Below are 21,352 nucleotides of genomic sequence, written 5' to 3'. Positions count from 1 at the left end.
CATTAAACTATTTCCAGTTCACACCAGTAAACTTCCAATCACAGATCACAGCTGAGAAAACAGGAGGCAGATTCAATGTGGCGTATAATGTGAAATAAACAACCCAGGATTGAGTGATTAACTGCTGATCTTCAGGATGTTTCCTTAGTTTCAGTTTGAACTCTTTAAACAGGGTTATGGAGCGACTGGAGGATGAAGAACGCCATTGGCTGGCCTTTGGGTCGTACCTGAAGGGGCAGGCAGCTCTGCTGGAGTGTTGGCCGGTGCGTGGGCCCCCGGTGGGATCTGGATGTTGTTGTAATTTGAGGCAGGTTGGCCCCCTGGAGCCGATCCAGGATCCTGAGAGAAGCCGATTCCTGGGGCTGGACCTTGATTTGAATTCTGGTCCTGAGAGGGAAGATCTGCCCTGAAGGAGCCTCCGTGTGAGAAGCTCTGTCCTGAGAAACCTTCGGCTCCAAACTCATCTGAAATGCAGGAAGAAAACACAAGAAACTGTTTCAACTTGTTTCATAATTCAAATAAAGTTTGTGAAACTTTTAATATCGATCTGCTTCGACTTTCCACTGGTCAGGAGTGCTTCTTTTACATTTCAGAAGGACTGGCTCTGCCTTTTAAAGCAGCGGGAACTGAGCACTGAATCCATAGGACTCAGTTAAAGCGGGTTAATTAACCTCCGGAGAGCAGTATGCTGTGTTTAACACACATTCTGGCTCCCACTCCCTCCACCACATAGATATACCAGCGGTGGTTACAGAAACACCATTGTCTCCCCGCAGCTCCGCTCTGACTTTCCATTGGCTGGAAAGGGGACGTGTTGAGCAAGAGGAAAGGAATGGATGGAGGGTGGAGGTAGGGGGACTGAAGAAAGGAAACAACTTCCACCACTGAGCTGCAGAAACAGAACTGATGTCATTGGTTCTGGTTACCACAGGAACATTTGGATTCCAGCAGCGTCTTGCATTTCCTGCAGAATCCGTCCGCATGTTTCCTACTGGTCCTCCAGAAGAAAAACTTAATGAAGTTATTTTAAGTAAGCCCTCATCGTAAGGAGAGAAGCATGGGAACTTATATACAACGTTCAACCACTTCCATAAACAAACGGGGGAAAAGATTCAAATTTCAAAACTAAGTGATGAAATTAAATATCATGGATGGATGGATGGATGGATGGATGGATGGATGGATGGATGGATGGATGGATGGATGGATGGATGGATGGATGGATGGATGGATGGATGGATGGATGGATGGATGGATGGATGGATGGTTCTGCTGATATGCTGATTATGCTAATATTTGGTTAAACACCGTTGTGTTTATAATGAATTTTGAAAAGGACGTCTTGTTTTCATATCCCCTCTAAATGTGACAGAAATATATATATATATATATATTAGGGATGGAACGGTTTATGAAAACCGTCCGAACCGTTCGGTTCGACTGTCTCTGTTCGATTCGCGTGTGTTGCGTTCGGTTCATGCGCCGCTCCTTTTTCTCATAGGCGAAGCGTTTACACTCCAGTGCAGAAGGTGGCGGTACTGTGACCAAAGCCAACCACCAGTAGTAAACAAGAAGAAGAAGAAGCGAAGCAGCGTAGCCGGGTGTAGCAGAAAAAAATCAGTTGTTGTGGAGAATTGTGTGGGTATGGCGAGTGGAAAAGAACAGGAGTTGGAAGACGCGCCAGCAGCACTTTATAGGTCTGCTGTATGGGACCACTTTGCATTTAGAGTGACCTACGATGATGGCGGAAAGAAAGTTGTGGATAAAAGCACAACAGTGTGCAAGCATTGTGCAACACGTTTTGTTTATGCTAACAGCAACACGACCAACATGTCATGCTAACCCCGAAATCCCACATACTCCGTCAGCGCTCTGCTCCGCCCCAGACCGCCTGCATAAAGCAAAGCCTACAGCCTCCACTGTGGCTCCCATATGCTCCGCTCTGAGTTCCTTGGAGATCGTAGAGAGCATGCGCCAGATGATTAAATTCAAAGCAGCAAAACATGCGGAAATGATCCATGGTTTCCACGGATCATTAAAAATAATTACAATTCATTAATTTTTTTGTATTTTTTCATTAATTTTATTAATTTTTATGGGATTTCGGTGTAAGAATCAACACATACCGAACCGAACCAAAAACCGAACCAAAAACCGTGACCACAAAACCATGAACCGAACCGAACCGTGGATTTTGTGAACCGTTCCACCGCTAAAATATATATATATTCTGAGATTAAAGTTAGAATTCTGACTTTTTTCCCCATACTAAACTGAAATAAAATTTAAAAATCAGTTAACTTTTTTTTTTTTTTTTTCCAGTGGCCATAATCCTCTTCCGTACTTTTCAGAGAGGAAAGGTTGAATATAATCTGACAAAGCCCAGGCAGATAATAAAAATTAGTGGAAATTAGCTGTCACCATTTTCAGAAAGGCACCTCTGCACTCCTAGAAAAGAAGAGTCAAGTTTTTATTGTGAAACAGCAACACCAACGTGTTTTCTCTGAGCTTATGGTTCTACAAGTTGATGTCATCGTTATCAGGCCATGTTTTGGGGTCACGCACACCCAAATGTATGTGGAGTGAGTGGGTGGGGTCAGCAGATGGACTTTATTCAAGGAGGAATTTGTCAACGTAATTTCGTTGACTTAAGAAGCATGTTTAACGTTTCCCCTTTCAGGGAGGGAAACATTTTTCGGTCCAAAGGTGCTCATGTCAAAACAGACGTCTTGTCCTATTCCTAAGAGGCTTTTATAGAACATCAAACTATCAGAATGTAATCTGAAAGCAATTCCAGATGTTGCGTAGTCCCATGGGTGGAGGTAAAAGCTAACCATGTGGTTAAAGTTATCAGGGTTTGGAGTGATTTAATGACTTCCCAGTCACAATGAAAACACAACAGACCAATTTGTTCACACTTTACCATCCCAGAAGGTTCAGACCACGTTAACTGTTCTGCTCCATCTATGTCTCTAAGGTACTAAAACAGTCCACCATTCATGCTGATACAAGGTTTCTGTGATACACTCACAAAACCGTTTTAGGGTTTAAAAAAAAAAATCCAAGTCTGTTCCGTTAACGTTTCCTCACCATCATATTCCTCCGATTATCACCAGGGCGAGTCGAAACACTGATGAACACATCAATTGTGTAAAGGTGTGAGGGAATTAAACGATTGCTGTAAAGATTTAAAAACTGTTGTGACACCGTACGAAATGGTGCGAGGCGGATAGATCTGTTGCAGGACAGAGTTAGGAGGGAACATGTTTTCAGGGATCGAAAACATTACCTGGCCCATGATGATGACTGGTTTATAAATCGATTTAGAGTCCCTATAGCATTTCTCTTGCATCTATGAGCTGAGCTGGGTCCAGTATAGGAGAGAGAGAGTGCCCCGCTGGACCTACACCATCCCTGTTTACAGGTGTTAAACAAAAGGAGTTCAATGCCAACAACTCCAAAGTAGAAATACAGGGATACATGTTAGCTTGGTGTACGGTTCCAACAAAACACAGCTAAATATGGATAATCAGCATGCCGTGGTCAGATTAAAATTATAGGTATGAATTATATATTTAACATTGATAAACATCTATTTATAATAAGATAATGTAGCTGAAATGCATAATTTTTTTTTTGTCCAAATCAAATCTAGTAGAAACCACAGATTAGGGATGTCCTGATCTGATATTGATATTCTAAACTGTGTCACGATTTGTTTGGAGGTTTTTGTGAGGACCCAAATGCAGAGGTTGACAGGCAGAGGTGAGTTCTTAAAAGGTTTAATGAAAGAACAGGCAGCAAAAGGAATCCAAAAATCCAACTTAAAAATGTTAAACAAAAACAGGTATCCAAAAATCCAACATAAAAATCAAACACAAACCAGAACCATGGAGACATCAGGGGAAAACCATCAAGGAGCCAGGGTAAGAAAAAGTAAGATGAGGAACCAGCAAAGAGGGACTGCAGAGGGAGTGTATTTATGGCTGGCTGAACGAAGGTAGAGCTAACGAGCTGATAAGGAGCAGGTGTGACTAGAGCTGATGAGGGAGCCAAGGGAAAAGAACACAAGGGGGCAACAGAGGACAGACAGAAAAACCAAACCAACTTAAATGAATCCAGACACCAATAAAGCTAGAAAACAAGGAAAAACCTGGCTAAACCTGAAACTGAAAACTTAGAGAAAAACAACAGAACCAAGATCGTTACCAACTGGTCTGACATCGGCCAAAAAATGTATATCAGAATATACCAGCCTCCTCCTAAAATCTCCAAAATGGTGAAGGTGACACTCAGCTTCCTCCTGTTCCTGAGTGAAGTTTATTTAACCCATTCATCTATAATAAAAGCATCAGTTCTTCTCATACATGTTGACAATTGTTCTCTTATTGAGTAACATTACTTAATCAAGTCTTTAACAACATTTGACTCATATGATATAAAAGTATCTATGGTTAGTGCTGATCACTATTAAATCAATATTGGTTAATACTCTTAGCTGATGTATTGGAAACTCAAAACAGGCTTAATAGTGTAAGGCAACCAGACTTTTGTTTGTTTTTTGTTTCTTGCTTACCAAACAGGACCGTATAACATTTTATGAAATTAGAAACTTAACCGACATTAGGCGATGTGTAGGTATGAACGACCATGTTATGCATTTAACGTAAATAATGTCAGGACTCATGTTTTTGTGTTTGTGTTTATCGCCTGGTTCTGGTCCGTCTCCTCACACACCTGCTTATGGTTTCCTCGTTAACCGAGTGTTTTTAAGCTTCTAAATGCCACTACTTTGACGCCGGAGTGTTTGCCAGTTTATGGTACTCTAGCCAAGCTGAGTTTGCTGAGTCAAGCTGAGCCTTTGATCAACCTGAGTTTAACTTTGTTTTTGTCTTTGCCTCTGGGCAGGAAGTTATCCTGCAAACTGGATTTCTCGGACCTTCTCTCCCTGGAAGGATCAACTGAGCTTCAAACTGAGTTGGGGTTCAAACAGGAGGTTTGGATCCACTTTCCCCAAGAGATCGTTTGAGCTTCTCACTGAGAAAGGGATTATTCTCCACTACGACCGGTTCAAGTACCGCAGGAAATCTGAGTGGCAGTCATTATCTCCGTTCACCAACTATCAACTGCATTCCTGGTAAACCCTGTTCCGCCCTCCACCGAATCAGACAAACACTGGAACCATGGCACACAGACAGGAGTCAAGGATTCATCAACTTCTCTGGAAACGTGAGTCGGCAACCAAATCCTCTTCACCAAGTTCACGGGTCAAATTCCCCACTGATCCTGAACTAACCGCTGTGTCTTCCCCTCACTTTACAGTTCTGGTTGAGCAGTGTTCAGAGCAACACTTCTCCCTCTGTTTTACTTCTTCAATAGGACCCGTTAAACCTTTTCCCCGCTTCCTCTGAATTGGTTTCTCTGCCTGTGGGTCCGAGCTTTAGATAAGATCATGACAAATAATCTAACTGTTTTAAAACGCTTGCATGCTGCCTCCATTCTATGCCTGAAAAAACAAAACGTAGTGGAAATTAGATGACTAAGAGGAACGCCTTTTCAGCTTGTCAATTACCTAAAGCATATTTAGAAAAACAAACAAAAAAAAAACAATTAAATTTAATTCAGTTTATTTCTATAGCGCCAATTCACAACAAATGTCATCTCAAGGCACTTCACAGTTCAACCAGATCATAGACTCAAATTGATTCAAAGTTTTCTATCAAAGGAAAACCAGTTGATTGCAGCGACTCATTGACTTGAAGGCAATCCCGCTCACTAAGCATGCTTGTAGCAACAGTGGAGAGGAAAAACTCCCTTTTACCAGGAAGAAACCTCCAGCAGAACCAGGCTGAGTGTGAGCGGCCATCTGAAAAACCGATAAAAAGACCAGAAAAATCTGCTGGGGGCCAGAAAAAAGTGGTTTCAGGCTGATAGCGTACAATCCAAAAAGACAAAGAGCTGCAAGAAAAAAAAAATGAAGGAAAAAAACTGATTTAACAGAGCATTAGATTGAGCGTGTGTTGAGTTAAAAGTAAAGGAGAATTTTCTGGGTCATAGCTGGAATAAGCTCTGAGATTATCGGTATTGCTCTACATTGTATGGCAAACCCCATGGGCCTTTAACAGGGTCTTCGGTTCGCTGCATGTGTTATTTAGTAGGAGGAAAAAGTATTTTTTTTATTGGTCGTCGAACAATAAATTTAGCTCAGTGTGTGTAGGTGAAGGATAATCATAAAGTCTCTGGCTTGATCGGGGAAAATAAATCTTTATTAGCAAGCTATAACAAATAACTTTTAAGGTCATTCTTTGAGCAGATTTGTGGTTGATCCTCTTGCAACCATTTCCAGCTGCAAAAAGTGTGGAGTTTAAGCAACAATCACCTTAAATTTATAGCCCTTTTTTTCTGACAAAATGCTGTCCAAACTCTAATCTCAAAGGGCATATTTTGTCATCCAGGCTCAAACAAAGAGGTTCTCCAAGGCTCTCTGTCTTTAAAAGGTTATATTTTACTATGTAAACTTGCATAAAAGTTCATGGGTTTTGAAAGCAGCAAAGGTCAGAGCCTTTCAGTTGATTAGAAGTTGATAAGTAAGTAAAACAGTAAAAATTCAGTTTATTCAAGGCATTAAAAAAGAGGTGGAGGCCCGCAAAGTCTTAGGATATTTAGAATGAAACGACTCCAAAGAAGACAGACGATTATGTAAAAAGCAGGAGTCGTTGCATGTGAGAACATAATAGATGATTAATCTATTAATCACACACCGCTAATCTTTCAGAGTCTACAGCTTTGACTGCAGAGCTTTCCAGCAACTCTCATGAGAGCTGATAACCAGAACAATACCAAGCAGGGCTGAAACCCCACACACACTCACATTAACACTCCGTCCCACACAGATTAAACCCTGCCAAACCCCGCAAAGGAAGTTGGTCTTGGTGTGTTTTTTAAAAAAAATCAGGCTTGGTGCTCGTAGTGGAGGAACAGGACTGTATCAGAGGGTCTCACCTGCTTCCTCATCCTCATCCATGCCGATGGGGCCTGCCTGAGGGGTCTCCCCATTCTTCAGACAGTTGTGGATGTAGGTAGCCTTCCAGCGGGCATACTTCCTGTGCTTGACATTCTGGAAGAAATTAAGAAAACCTTTCAAATTCAACAAGCTAGAGGTCAGTCTGGGGACAAAAATGAAAAAAATATGAAGGTAAACCATTGAGGAATGATGCTAAACTTTGGGTTGGTTCAGTAGAGTTAGAAGAAGTTTAAGGTGTTCTATAGAAGATCGGAGGTATCTTTGAATTATTTTCGCCTGATTTGCTCATCTAAGAGGTTAAAGTCGTAGGGAAGAAGCTGTTCCAACCGTCGCATTTCCGAATTCTCCCGATAGGTGCCTGATTTTACACGAGTGAATAAAGTGAATGTGATTGGTCGTTTATCAAGGGGGCGGGATTGTTGTGGCAAGCAAGTTTGATCGTTTCCAGGAAGCATCCTGCTAACCAGTTAGCAACTTATTGCTAGTAGGTTCCCAATGAGAAATTCCATTGAGAGCGAGTAGCACTAAATTGGTGACTTGCCCTTTGGGCAAGTGGCTTTCACATTTCATTTGCCCAGAAACCATTTTTACTTGCCCAGTATAATGTTTGATAAATATAGTTCCTAATATTAATTTTTTTATATATATATCAATGAAACATGTTTGTTTTTAAAATGTTTTTTTTGTAATTCAGTAAGTTTCCAGGTTCCTGGTGTGTATATGCATGCGTCAGATAATGAACTCAAGCCTAAATTACCGTGTTAACATGCTTTTCAATCCTTCCTGCACATTCTTTTCAAACTAAACTTTGCCTTAAACTGTTGTGTCCTTGGGAAAAATATTAATTTTAATGTTAAAAATCTTTAAAAAAAAACTTGACAGGTTAAAAACTTACACTACAACTACTCACCAATTTAAAATGTTTAGCTCTATAATATTTAAATGCACCACTCAAATGTCTAAGAGAAAAAAATTTAATGAACATTTTTTAATGTATGACCGCTGTACAGAAGACTGCCATATGATAGAAATATTTACACTGTGCACATACAATTATCATTATTATTATTTTCCTAATCCCTGACTGATCATTTTTAATCTAGCGTGTATTATGGTATAGATCAAATTCATCATTCAGCAAGAATGTGTACAAAACAACAAATATGGCGCCGGCAAACGCTTGTGAGTCGTTTTCAGCGAATGTCGGTGATTTTAAAGTAATTTTGAGTGATAAATTTAAAAAAATTGTAAATTTGTACTCTCCCGACAATAAAAGCTACTTGCCCCGGGCGATCGGGCAATGGTTAACATCGGGCCTTGCACGCTAATATTTTGTTGGACCGACTTTTTACTTCGATTACGGTTCGCATTCGCCGAGGCCTTGTTTTGACGAGCTTCTGCAGTGTCACAAATTTATTTCCACCCATTGTGGCGATGATGTTTCACCAAAATCTTGCTTTGATATAGGTAGAGTTGAATCACTGTGCAAAGCCTTCTCAAACACATCCCAAAGATTGTCAATGGGGTTATGGTATGGACTCTGTGGTGCCCGATCCATCTGTAAAAGTGACTCATGCTCCCTGATTCACTGTTTCACAATTCAGGCCAGAAGAATCCTGGCTTGTCATGTTGGAATATGCCATGTCATCAGGAAGGTAACATCCATTGATGGAATAACCTGGTCATTCAATTAATTAGGTACAGTAGTCAACTGATTCTGACTCATTCTTTGAGCCCATACTGTTACTGAACCAAAACTTGAGCAACTTCATCAACACCAGATTATAACACTGCCCCACAGGTGTGTACAGAAGCACTAGACATAATGGCGGCATTACTTAACTGCCTCTCTTGTTATCCTGATGTCTCCATCTCTCTGGAACATATGACCTTCTTCCATAGACCAGAGTCTGATCTCTATGCTCCCTGGCAAATTGAAGCCTTTATTTTTCCGTTAGCTACTGCCAAAGAAAAGCGTCCCCAATCAGTTCTGATTATCAGGCTTATTCTATGGAAAGGAGCACTGCTGACTTTCTATGCTTTCTGAAAAATGGTGCCCATGTAAAAAAAAAAAAGCTGTTTAAGAACAGAAGATGAATATGTTTCAATAATATATTGTTAAATATTCATATCTAAGATTTATCATAGTGTATTTAACCCTTAACTAACAAGGAGAACTACTGAGATTTAGTCCAAAGCAGGGTTTTCTACAGTGGAACACACAAAATAACCCATTTTATAAGTTGATTACACTATAAAAGTTCTAAGACCATTTAAATTTTTAACATTTTCAATCCATTAATTCACCCAGCCATTCATCCATTCATCTCCGTGCACAGTTGCTGCCTATGTTTAGTTGTCATTGGCCAAAAAGAATAAAAATCACATATATCAATGTTCATAGTGAACAGATGTAAAATAAGGGAAACCATTTTCAAAGTCTGCTCACTTCAAATTCCCTTTTGTTATAGACTACTCTAGACTAATAATAATAATCAATCTTTATTTGTTGTTTTTAAAAAAACTAGCTGTATAATAAGCATTAAAATAGTTTGGCAATTTGATTTAAGTAATATATAATTTAAACTTAATAGGTGCATTGAAAAGTTCTGAATTTAACTCTAATCACTGCTTTTGTAAGAAAAAAAAAATTCATTTGGCTTTCTAAAAAAACTAAACATCCCTGTTTAAATCCCTAAGGACCAATCTTGTTCTAAAGATTGTTTAGGTTTCAGTCTAAAATTCAGCCAATCAAAAAACAAAAAATCTACTTAGAGGTTTGTCTCCCCGGAGAAAACAGTGTAAAGAAAAAATAGGAGAACAAACTAAGTGGCACCCTGACCAAACAACGATCAAACACACTGGTCAAAGAACCATCTGACGGACTGAAAAAAGAATGATTGGACAGATTGACCAAATAACGATTGGAGAGACTGACAAAAGAACAATCAGAGAGACTGACCAAAGAAGGATAAGACAGACTGACCCAAAAATGATTGGACATATTGACCAAAGAACAATAGGACGCACTGACCAAAGAACAATCAGAGAGACTGACCAAAGAACAATAGGACGCACTGACCAAAGAACAATCAGAGAGACTGACCAAAGAACAATAGGACGCACTGACCAAAGAACAATCAGAGAGACTGACCAAAGAACAATAGGACGCACTGACCAAAGAACAATCAGACAGACTGACCAAAGAACAATAGGACGCACTGACCAAAGAACAATCAGACAGACTGACCAAAGAACAATAGGACGCACTGACCAAAGAACAATCAGACAGACTGACCAAAGAACAATAGGACGCACTGACCAAAGAACAATCAGACAGACTGACCAAAGAACAATAGGACGCACTGACCAAAGAACAATCAGACAGACTGACCAAAGAACAATAGGACGCACTGACCAAAGAACAATCAGACAGACTGACCAAAGAACAATAGGACGCACTGACCAAAGAACAATCAGAGAGACTGATCAAAGAACAATAGGACGCACTGACCAAAGAACATTCAGAGAGACTGACCAAAGAACAATAGGACGCACTGACCAAAGAACAATCAGACAGACTGACCAAAGAACAATAGGACGCACTGACCAAAGAACAATCAGACAGACTGACCAAAGAACAATAGGACGCACTGACCAAAGAACAATAGGACGCACTGACCAAAGAACAATCAGAGAGACTGACCAAAGAACAATAGGACGCACTGACCAAAGAACAATCGGAAAGACTTACCAAGGAACAATTGGAGAGACTGACCAAAGAACGATCTGACACAAGGACCAAAGAACGATCAGACATACTGACCAAAGAACAATCGGATACACTGAGCATACCAAGATACACACTAACTTAATAATGAATAGAGATAAATCGATGAATTAACTGATATATTACTCTGATGTCCCCAATGTATGACAGCAAATTGGGCTTCAAATCACCAGGTGAAGACATTATTTTAGTTCTCCAGTAACAGATGGGTTCATTAGTGTAATGGGAAAACATTTCCACATATTAAAAAGAATTCTAAAGAGATGTTTTACTGTAGAAAGGGAAGCTTGTTGTGTCATTTCCAAGGGTGATAGCAGGGAATAACCCGGGCCTACTTCCTGAAATCAATGTATACCTTTCTAACACATAAAAGTTTCCAAAACTGGGTGTTTCTTCATAATAACTGGTGGCAGGGTGTTGGAATGTGGCGTGACGTGAAGTGATAATGATAAGAGTTGGTAAAGAAAGCCCTACCTCTTCCAGATTAGTTCCATGTTTAGCAGAAACAATGGAGTTTCAGACGTGAGTTGTGTTTGTATGGCCTTGTTAATCTAAAGGTTGAGGTAGGTCATTTCCAGCAGGATAACACAGAAGCATAAACGGGAAGGAGAGGGGCTTTTTCATGTGAATATTTTCACATTCCAAGCGGAAGCTGAATTAAGGTGTAGATATCTTTATAAAAGATGGTGCACTCTCTTACTTGGACAATAGTCTAGTCCTCCTTAAGCAATATACAAATGGAGTGGGGTGCTGCTATGGTGTATGACTCATAACCACTGTCGAAGGTTCGGGTCCCATTCCTGCTGACCTTTTGCAGAATTTCTTTTCCCTCTCTTTTAACCCAATTTTCTGCCAACATACTCTCAAAAAATAAAGGCCACTAGTGCTTAAAAATATTTTTTTTATAAAACAAATGGACTATTACTTTCATATTATGATTAACTCTCAGCCTTTGGGTGGGAATTTTGAAAGCCCTGTCCATATCACCATTTTAAGAGACTCGTGTTAGCTTCTTAAGGCTAAAGTGTTTAGATGAAAGTTCTTGACCTTAACAGGACTTTCAGATCAAACCAACAGAACGCTACCTGCAAAGTGCCTTTTTGGTCCTCCGGCTTTATGTATGGCAGGATAAGCTTAGCTCCCCATCCTGACCAATAAGTCGGAGTGTTTAAGGCTGTGGACAAGTGTCTTTTATACAGATGAGTCCAAAGAGGGACAAATAACAAATGTCACAATTGGAAGAAAGAAGTTATCTACTTCTTAAAGTCCTAGGGATGTCATATTTAAATGTCAAATAATTCAGGTTTCAATGTGTAACTTAGAAAATGTCTATTTAAAAAAAATCCTGTGTTAAAATCTGTTTTTTTTTCTTATGCAGGCCAGTTAGTTATACGCCAGCTTGTACACCTAAATTTTGCCAATTATACATCAATGGTCATCTGTAAATTTTTTTTCTTGATTCATATGTCGCAGCTAATATAAAAACTGTTGAAATAAGAAATAAGCATCATATCCTTTCCCATTGAGTTCCGTCCCAGTGTTCACGGGGATGGACGTCTGTGTCTTCGGCAGGCGTAGAGCTAACAGAACTGGCAGCGTTGCGAGGCAAGGGCTCAAACATGTACGGCTGGAAGCCTTCTACACCAAACCAAGCTTCTGCCGCCCTGGCGTCCTCTTCCACAACATCTTGGTCCCCGCTTTCCTCCTCTAAATAAAAAATGGATGATGGAGGAGACTCATCCACGACATCCGACACTAAACTCTCCTCCTCTTGCATGTTTACGCTGTCCATAGCGTTCCTTGACAGTGTCGTTTCTAAGTCACCAATTCAGTGCTACTTGGTCCCAATGGAATTTCCCATTGGGAACCTACTAGCACTAAGTTGCTAATGGTTAGCAAGATGCTTCCAAGACACTGGCCACAATCAAACTTGCTGGCGAACCTTCCGCCACAACAATCTTGATAATCGACCAATCACATTCAGTTTGTTCACTCATGTAAAGACAGGCACCACTCAGGAGAATTAAGAACTGCAACTGTTGGAACAACCCCTTCGCTGTGGCACAGTGTTGACTCTGAGGAATTCTGTTTGAGATGAGATTCCCCAAACTGCTTAGCAGTTTTGATTATTTTTAAAACTTATATATGAAAAGAGGTCCAGTTACAGAAGTATTAAATGCCCTACAAGGACCTTAACCATCGCAACCAGGAAATGGTCACCTTTTCCTTAATTCGCCCACTTCTCAATAATCTTCTAAGTCACCAATTTAGTGCTACTTGGTCCCAATGGAATTTCCCATTGGGAACCTACTAGCACTAAGATGCTAACTAGTTAGCAAGATGCTTCAGACAAACTAGCCACAACCAAAAAGGCTTGCGAACCTTCCGCCACAACAATCCCGCCCCCTTGATAAATTTAAATATTTTGGTTGAAAACAGGGTGTCGGTACTTTTTAAATTATATGAAAATTGTGCAGCTTTTCACTATTATCTGATTATTTCTGGTAAAAGGGAGTTTTTCCTCTCCACTGTCGCTACAAGCATGCTTAGTGTGAAGGATTGCTGAAGAGTCAATGAGTCAATGCAATCAACTGATTTTTCTTAGATATAAAATTTTGAATCAATCTGACTGGATGATCTGGTGAACTGTAAAGCACCTTGAGATGATATGTGTTGTGAATTGGCGCTTTAGAAATAAACTGAATTTATATTGAATTATCAGATGGCTTCCACTAGAAGAAGAGACAACAAAAATAAAACATCTAAATAATTCTACAATGATATTAAAAATGCAATTTTCGTCTTTGTTTACAGTGTTATTTCATAATTAAAAATCTCACTGAGGACAGCTTTTAGAAACAAATCTGGATAACATGTTCTGCTGAAAAGATTGGTGCTGAATCCGTTGCTAGGAGGTTTCATCACAAAGATGATGTAAACATAAATAGCTTGAATCCTAACTAGAACCTCTTAATCCTATTGATACAGCAGGCTGTATGTAAAACAGTGACATGTGATAAAGCTGCTGAAAGCTACAAATGTTAAGTTAAATGAATACTTTTAAAGGATGAAGTCAGTCCAACATGTGGGGGCTGCAGCTCCAGGACACCAAGCAGAACACAGAGCGAGAAGACGATCCTCTGGTGCTTTGCTGAACAAGCTGAAACAGAACCAGCCTGTGTGCGAGGCGCTCACAGCAGAAGCCATTGTCTGAATCAGGGAGGGTGTGTGTCTGAGTCAAAGCATGTAACTAAACCAAGCAACAGTCCAGCCGATGTTTTAATGACTCGCACCAGAAAATCCTCTGTGTTAGAAATGCTCGGGCGGAGAGTATTCTCCTTTAATTACTTCCTCGGTTATCTGCGACCACACATGTGGAAATGTCTTTATTGTCACTATTAATCGAGTGATCCCCCGATTAATGGACTGTTCTCTTTGTTATGTCTTCAATAAAACCATCTTGAAAACAGTCATGGAGCCCATCATTGTTAAAGTTAGTCTACTGGAAACTCTTATGAATAAATGATTTTTCCTAAAACACCACTATAGAGATAAAGAAAAACAACTTTAAACAGCAGGCTGGTAAAAATCCTCAGTCATCCAGGTCATAGTCATTCCAAAAAGGTTAAAAACAATCCACTGGAATTTGTTTCAAAGTGTGAAGACGTTTCACTTACCATGCAGGAAACTTTTTTCAATTCAAAATGTCAGAATTAGTGTTAAATTCAAGGCTTTATAGATTAACCCAACAAAACCCTGTTTGGTTTATTATTCATTGCTGCAAAACGAACCAATTGCTAAATTCAAGCACATTTATAACACTAGATGTATTGTTTCTTTTAGGCAATAATTTGTTAAAAAATTAAAGACTCTAATAAAAGGTCCTCCCCCTCCTTCCCTTGCAGATTCTTCTTATTACAATTTTTTTATTGTTTATTTTAAAAGGCCCAAATGTAATTTTAGTTTTATTGCAATCACTGTTGAAACTTATCAAAAGCATTAGATTGTCAGATTGGGTTTCTTTATTAGTAGTGACACCTAAATTATATCTTTTGATTCTTTCAATTTTATATATAAAAAGAAACTTAAATAGGGCTTGGGCGTCATGACGTAATTACTTTGCGTGGCAGCCATATTGATGGTCTCCTTTACCGCTACTCGGACTACTGCCTACGACTGTTGTGGGCAGTAGCAGCACAACACATGATCACCATGGGAACAACATAGAAAATGGGTTAACTTTCCACCGCTTTCCTGCCTGGAGGCGTAACCATGGAGATAAAGAGTAAGAGATAAAGAGTCGTCGGCTAGCTTGGATCGCGGCTGTAAGATGACCGAACATAACTTTCCACAGTGTCCCGATGTCAATGAGAGTGTGTTCCCTGCATTTTCATTCTGCTAAGTTAAAGATGCACGGTTTTATTTTATAGCCTACTTTGCTTCTTTCCTTCAAAGTTGGGATCTTTTACGTGAAAATAATAAAATCGGCAGCGGGAAAAGGCTCAAATATGTGAGAAACCCGGAGGGTTGGCAGTTAACGTTACTAACTACACCTTTGAAACACATAGCAGCTAGTTAAAAGTACATTACATGCGTGAGTGGTTGTTAGCACTAACGGTTAGCAATTACTAAACTAGCAGGTTCCAGAGCCCGTCTGAGCACAGCCTACCTTCGTACGGATTACTGTGTTCCCACTGTTTGCTGGCTTTATGATCTGCAGCTCCTGAACCCATCCATTCATGAACTGCACATGAAACTCCAAGGACTTGTAGCTTGGGAACTGTTTTGAAGTATAGGCGCTCACTCGTCGGTGCTCCACTCATTGTTTGGAACTTCATAATGCTGATTTTGTCAACATACCTGTCCGTGGCTTCTCTATTTAATGTGTCCCGGTAAATTCCAGATCCTTTTCGGGATTTTAACATCTTTTTTCTCTCTACTTCTACGTCTCTTCTTTCAACAACAACATTGTATCAGAGCTATGTTTACGTTCGCGTAGCCCTCAACATGGCCGCCACGTCCCACAATGCAGTGCGGATCCCAAGCCCGATTCTTTGTGTAAATCTGTGTATTGTGAAGTATAAAATCAAAATAAATTCTAATTTATTGGTGACCCTGTTGCTCTTTTTCAGCCGATCTTTTTTTGGGGGAACTTTGCCGTGTAGAAACTTATGGAAGAACAACAATGTCATTGGAATCTGCATTTTTTTTGTACACCGAATTTTAAAAAGCAAATTTTTTTAGCACCGAATTTTAAAAACTGAACTTTTTTATATATTGAATCTCTTACACTGATTTTTTTCCTGGTAAAAATTTGACTGCAAATGTGTTGACCTTTTGGTGAACTCAAGCTAAAGTAAGCTAGACTCATCGCAGTCGAACAGCTTCTAGCCAATGATATTACCTCATTTGATCATGGGACAACAGTTGGGTATAGCTTTGTTCCTGACTGAATAAAGCTAAATAAGGAGTTTTCTTGTTAACCCAGGGTTCCTACAGCAAAAGGCAAGTTAAATTCAAGACTTTTTAATGCCACTTGAAATAAAAATTTAAGACCCAATTCACAAGAAAAACCTGCTTGCTAAAACTTAACCCAAAGGTTTATTTTACCATAAACCACTGCACTAATGTTTCAAATTTTGAAAAGCCTCCCATACAGGAAGAAAGCTAAAAACACACAAATGACAGATATATTTTAACAATTATTTAACTGAATTCACAAACTTTGTTTTAGCAGGGAACAAAACAAATTAGTTTTAAAGCCACAACATAACCAGTGCTAAGTCTTTTTAGCAGCTATTTTTCTTTCTATGGTTTTCTTAGTATGTTTGATTTGGTGATAAGTGGAGGCGTTGCAGAGACAACATTTGGGTGCATCTCCCAAATGTCCCGGCCGCAACAACACTTTTATTGGTTCCGCTATCGGGACGGAACCAATAATGGCGAGCCGTTATTTTTTATTTTATATAATTAATTTTAACGTTTTATTTAGATTACAAAAATAAATCGAAATAAAAATAATCCTATTTATGATGTTTTGAAAATTAAGACCTACAAAAGACTGATTTAAGACATTTTAATCACAATTAAGGCCTTAGTTTTATTTTTGAAGAATTCAATGCCTTTTAAGACTTTTTAAGGACCTGCGGGAACCCTGTTATGGTCTCATTGGAATAAGCATTTTTTTTGTACACCAAATTTTAAAAAGTGCATTTTTTAGCACAGAATTTTAAACACTGAACTTTTTTATATATTGAATCTCTTACACTGATTTTTTCTGGTAAGAATTTGATTGCAAATGTGTTGACCACAGATTCTTCTTCTACTGCAGTCGAACAGCTTCTAGCCAATGATATTACCTCATTTGATCATGTGACAACAGTTGGGCATATCTTTGTTCCCGGCTGAATGAAGCTAAATAAGGAGTTTTTCCTGTTAAATAGTTATGTTTACATAACGTCAGGTAGCTACTAAAAGGCATCCATTATAGTTTTAAATCTAATCAAGCAGGGTGAAATAATTGAGCTAATCACAGCTAGTGCGGCACCCCTGTCTGCCAAAGCTCTTGGTTTGATCCAGAAGAAACCAAATGAGCTGATTTCATTGGCTAGAAGCTGCTCAACTCCATCGAGTGCAGATTGCAGTGGCTTGAGTTCACCAAAAGGTAAATATACAGTTGAATTTTTTTGCAGCTGAATTTTCACCAGATAAAAATTCAGTGTAAGAAATGTATGTTTAAAAAAAATTCAGAGTTTAAAATAAAGTCTATAAAAAAGGCAGATTCCAGTTAGACTGTTTTTTTTTTTTCTCATAGAAACTGAATTGAAAAAAAACAAGAAATCTTGGAAAGTTTTCAAGTCTTGATTTGTACATAACGTTTTTGAAGATGTGAATCTCACAGATATCTGAAGCTTCTGCTGTTGTTTTCAGCCTCCATGTGAACCCATTGTAATGACCAACTGCTCCCCGTTAATCAGCCCCTTTGTTTTCACATCTCAGTGACTTTGTTATGATTGCTCCTTTTGATTACATGTCCAACACGTTTGTCAACCATTTATCCAAGAATTCAGCAGGACATATTTGGCTCTTTGAAAGTGTTTGGCTATGAACTGACAATTTATTCAGGGTGGATAGTTTAGCTGAGCAGCGGGAGCTTAATAATGTTCACCGCTCTGCACAAAATACTGGGAGTTTGACCGAAAATATTCCTGGGAAGTCAATTTTTCAGCAACGGCCGACACAAGTCAAAGCTTTTACCAACAAACAGTTGAGATAGCATCAGCTCACAGCTGCATATGATGTGTTTGCTATCAAACACAGGAGCTCTAATAATACGGCTCAGCCTGAGAGCGTCCGCGGGATGAATGGAGCCGTGATTCATTCGTGGCTTTATTGTATTCAGAAACTAAGAGGATTATTTTGAAGATGGGTCACTCTCATTGAGAGGGAAACTCTTTGATCATTCAAACAACATGAAATGAGCAGACTGCTTTGTCTTATAAATAATGTTTTCTGTCGCCGACTATTCTCGCTTACCTCCTCTGACAGCTCCCCAAAAACAGTCAGGACGTCAATCAGCAAACTGGAGGTGTAGAAAGACTTGATCATGTTCCTGCAGAGAGACAAAAAGACAAAAGCTGGGTTAAATGAAAAAAAGGCAGACATAAGGGGAAACAAAACTTCAAAATCCAACACAGAGGTGGACCACATCAGCAACCAAGACTGAATAAAACTAAATGTTTAGAAGAAAATTAACCAACAGAGAATACTTCATTCTGTCCTCCTGTTGGATAAAAAAAGCAACATTACTATCAGAGTTATCAAACCAATAGCAGCAAAAGATTTAAATAATAACTGAACCAAGAAGTTTGGTTTAAAAAGGGAAAAAAGTCAGAATTCTGACTTTTTTCTCTGAATTCAGTACTTTGATGAGCCCAGAGGCCTGTCAGACAAAAAGCAGTTTAAAGGAAAAGTCCGGTCATATTCATTATTCAAACTTCTGAAAGTACTTTAAATATGAAATCATTACACACTGTTCTATAAATGATGATGTTTTTAATTAAGAGAAATTTTCATGTGAATGTGCTTTACTGGAGGCATCCATGTTTGTCAATGAACACTACTGCCACCTACTGGTTGGTGACGTCACGGTGCGGTATCGGCTGTTGATCAAGTCCCAGTGCTGTATCTGGTGTTTGTCACAACGCGCTATTATCCAAGTCATCTTGAAAACATTCTTCTTCCAAATGTTGGCTACATATTACGGGTTTTTTCTCTGGCCAGAAGTTCGATGGCAAATCCTCCCTCTTCAAGTTGGCGATCCAACGAGGAACCCAACAGTTTGTTATTGTGGTTCAACTTATTGTATAGGTAACAACTAGGGGTGTAAATAATAATCGTTTTGTATCGATGCATCGATCCAACAGCCGACGATCCGATGCATCGTTACATCCGCAAGAGAATCGGTTCATGTTTTTTTTCCTCCGGTGTATTTTTATCCATTTTGCTCCTGGACGTAATTCTCCCTCCCGTGCTGCGGTGGCGCTAAACCTATTTTGCCCTCCTACCTCACTTCCTGGTTATACTCTTACAGCAGTGTGTTGCAGTGAGCTTGATGCAGACATTTTTGATTTGTGCCCAATATTGAAGCGTGGTCTGCGCTACACGCTGTGGGTCTAGATACGGCCGAGGCGGTGAGGAAGTGGGGGCGAGTTTAGTCAGACGACGGAGGGACATCAGGGCCAAAAAGAGCAGAGATCCAGGTGGAAAAATAGCCCCAGCGTTCTCGCACACCTCGCTCTTCCAGCGGGTCAAGCTTCACGAGTTGTTTTCCGCAATTTCGGTCATGAAAACAAAACAAGCAGACCTCCTGTCTGCCGTCAGCTACAATTTGGGAGAGGAGCAGCGGAGCGTCTGTGGAGGGGGCAGGACGTCTGGAGCCGAGGTATTGCATCGCACTCATTGCACTGATTTTGTGCAGTATTTTCTGATGCAAGGCCTTTCAGAATCTATAACGCAGGGGTGTTATTATTTTTCTGTGAATTAGGTTTTAATAGGAATAGATGAAGTGCAACTTCTCTACTTCTGTTATTTTCTGTAGTTTCTCAAAAAAAAAAAAATGCATAACGATATTACAGCTTTCATTGATTTATTTTAAATTTGAAACATTGTCTAGCCTGTAAGGTGTAAAAAAAAAACCCAAAAAAAATGAACCAATTAATCTAATCTAATCAAATCGTATCGTGGTGTATTATTGAGTATTGAAAATAATCGAATCGTTGGGTCAGGAAATCGATACTGAATCGAATCGCCATGATGGATGTGATTTCCACCCCTAGTAACAACCAAGATGCACCTGGCAGTCCTGGCTACACTTTTTCCCCTGCTAGTTTGCAGACTGTGTTGTAGTATGTGTAGACTGTTTTTCAGTTCATTATTGTTCAACTTGTTGTATATGTAATGATCAAGTTCCACCTTTAGCAGTGATTTTCAGTTACACTTTCTTATTGTTGTAACTAAAAATGATCTCATGTCTACCTTATGAAATATCCACCTCTACTCAAGCCCAAATACTTCCTATAATCAGGCTTAAAGTAGTTTTGGAATAAAGACAAAAAGCTAGCCGCATTCCACCTCAGAATTTCTGGGTGAGGATACCCCCGTACCCCCCTACAATGCTCGCGCCTAAAGCTGTGATACACCAAGGTGTACACCCTGGGACATTTTCTTAGCTAAAAGCTTGCCAACGAGTAACAGTTCCAGTATTAAAACATACTTTTAATTAATATCTTTTCAAATATCTCACGTCTCATTATGTGATAAATTTATCATCAATCTTTGTGTTAATCAAGTGTTAATCATACAAAACGTCTTAATTTAGGCAAGTTTTAATAGTATATACTGTAAGACCATTTTTTAAGTCTTATATCTGATTAATAATTATCAATTTTTAACTTAATGAGTGTATAAATGGATGAAAGCATAGAGGATTAGATTTCAAGTTAATGAAAAGGTTTGTAAGTTTGCATTTAAATGATTACTTTAAGCTGAGGAGTTATTAAAGTTGCCATATAATGTAAAGAATTAGCAATCCATCCCCATAACAGGAAGAGAAAACCTAGAAAATCTCCCTAGAAGTCATTGTCCATCAGTCTACTTGTGCAAGAGCTTGTTAAAACAGCCATCGTGTTTATTAGTTAGAAAAATTCTTTATTTAAAAGCAGCTTTGAAATGAAACCTCTGCTTAATGATGTGCAAATAACAGATAAATGACTCAACACAAACATCCTGGCTGGAACTGGAAGAATTCGGGCTTTTTTAATCAAAAAAGGGAAAAACCAGAATGCAAACTGTTTTCTCTCCACTTTCCACTCACCTGAATGGCACTATGTGAACTAAAGAAGCAGTTTTGAATTATAAAGATGCCTCAGGTTGTGTGTTAAACATCCCTCAGTGCTTCACCAGCCTGTGGACAGAGGGGATGGCCCCCGCTGTCTTTCTAATGATTAACAGATCAGTTTAGAATCTTCTACTTTTAT

General features: G+C 39.2%; 1 protein-coding gene across 1 annotated transcript in view; it reads right to left on the bottom strand.

Annotated features, from left to right (window-relative positions):
- Positions 1–21,352, bottom strand: part of vta1 (vesicle (multivesicular body) trafficking 1) — an 81,007-nt gene that overhangs the window by 22,146 nt on the left and 37,509 nt on the right. Inside the window, exons 4-6 of the mRNA XM_038294290.1 lie at positions 18,351–18,426; positions 7,003–7,117; positions 228–464 (exon numbers count right to left, since the gene is read on the bottom strand). Coding sequence (XP_038150218.1) covers positions 228–464; positions 7,003–7,117; positions 18,351–18,426 — 428 coding nt within the window. The remainder of the gene's footprint in view (positions 1–227; positions 465–7,002; positions 7,118–18,350; positions 18,427–21,352) is intronic.

The sequence above is a fragment of the Cyprinodon tularosa genome, unplaced genomic scaffold (genome assembly GCF_016077235.1).
Source record: "Cyprinodon tularosa strain WSP-4 unplaced genomic scaffold, ASM1607723v1 ctg338, whole genome shotgun sequence".
Lineage (NCBI taxonomy): Eukaryota > Metazoa > Chordata > Actinopteri > Cyprinodontiformes > Cyprinodontidae > Cyprinodon > Cyprinodon tularosa.
Note: the sequence above shows the minus strand (reverse complement) of the source record. Positions and strands in the feature narration are given on the sequence as shown.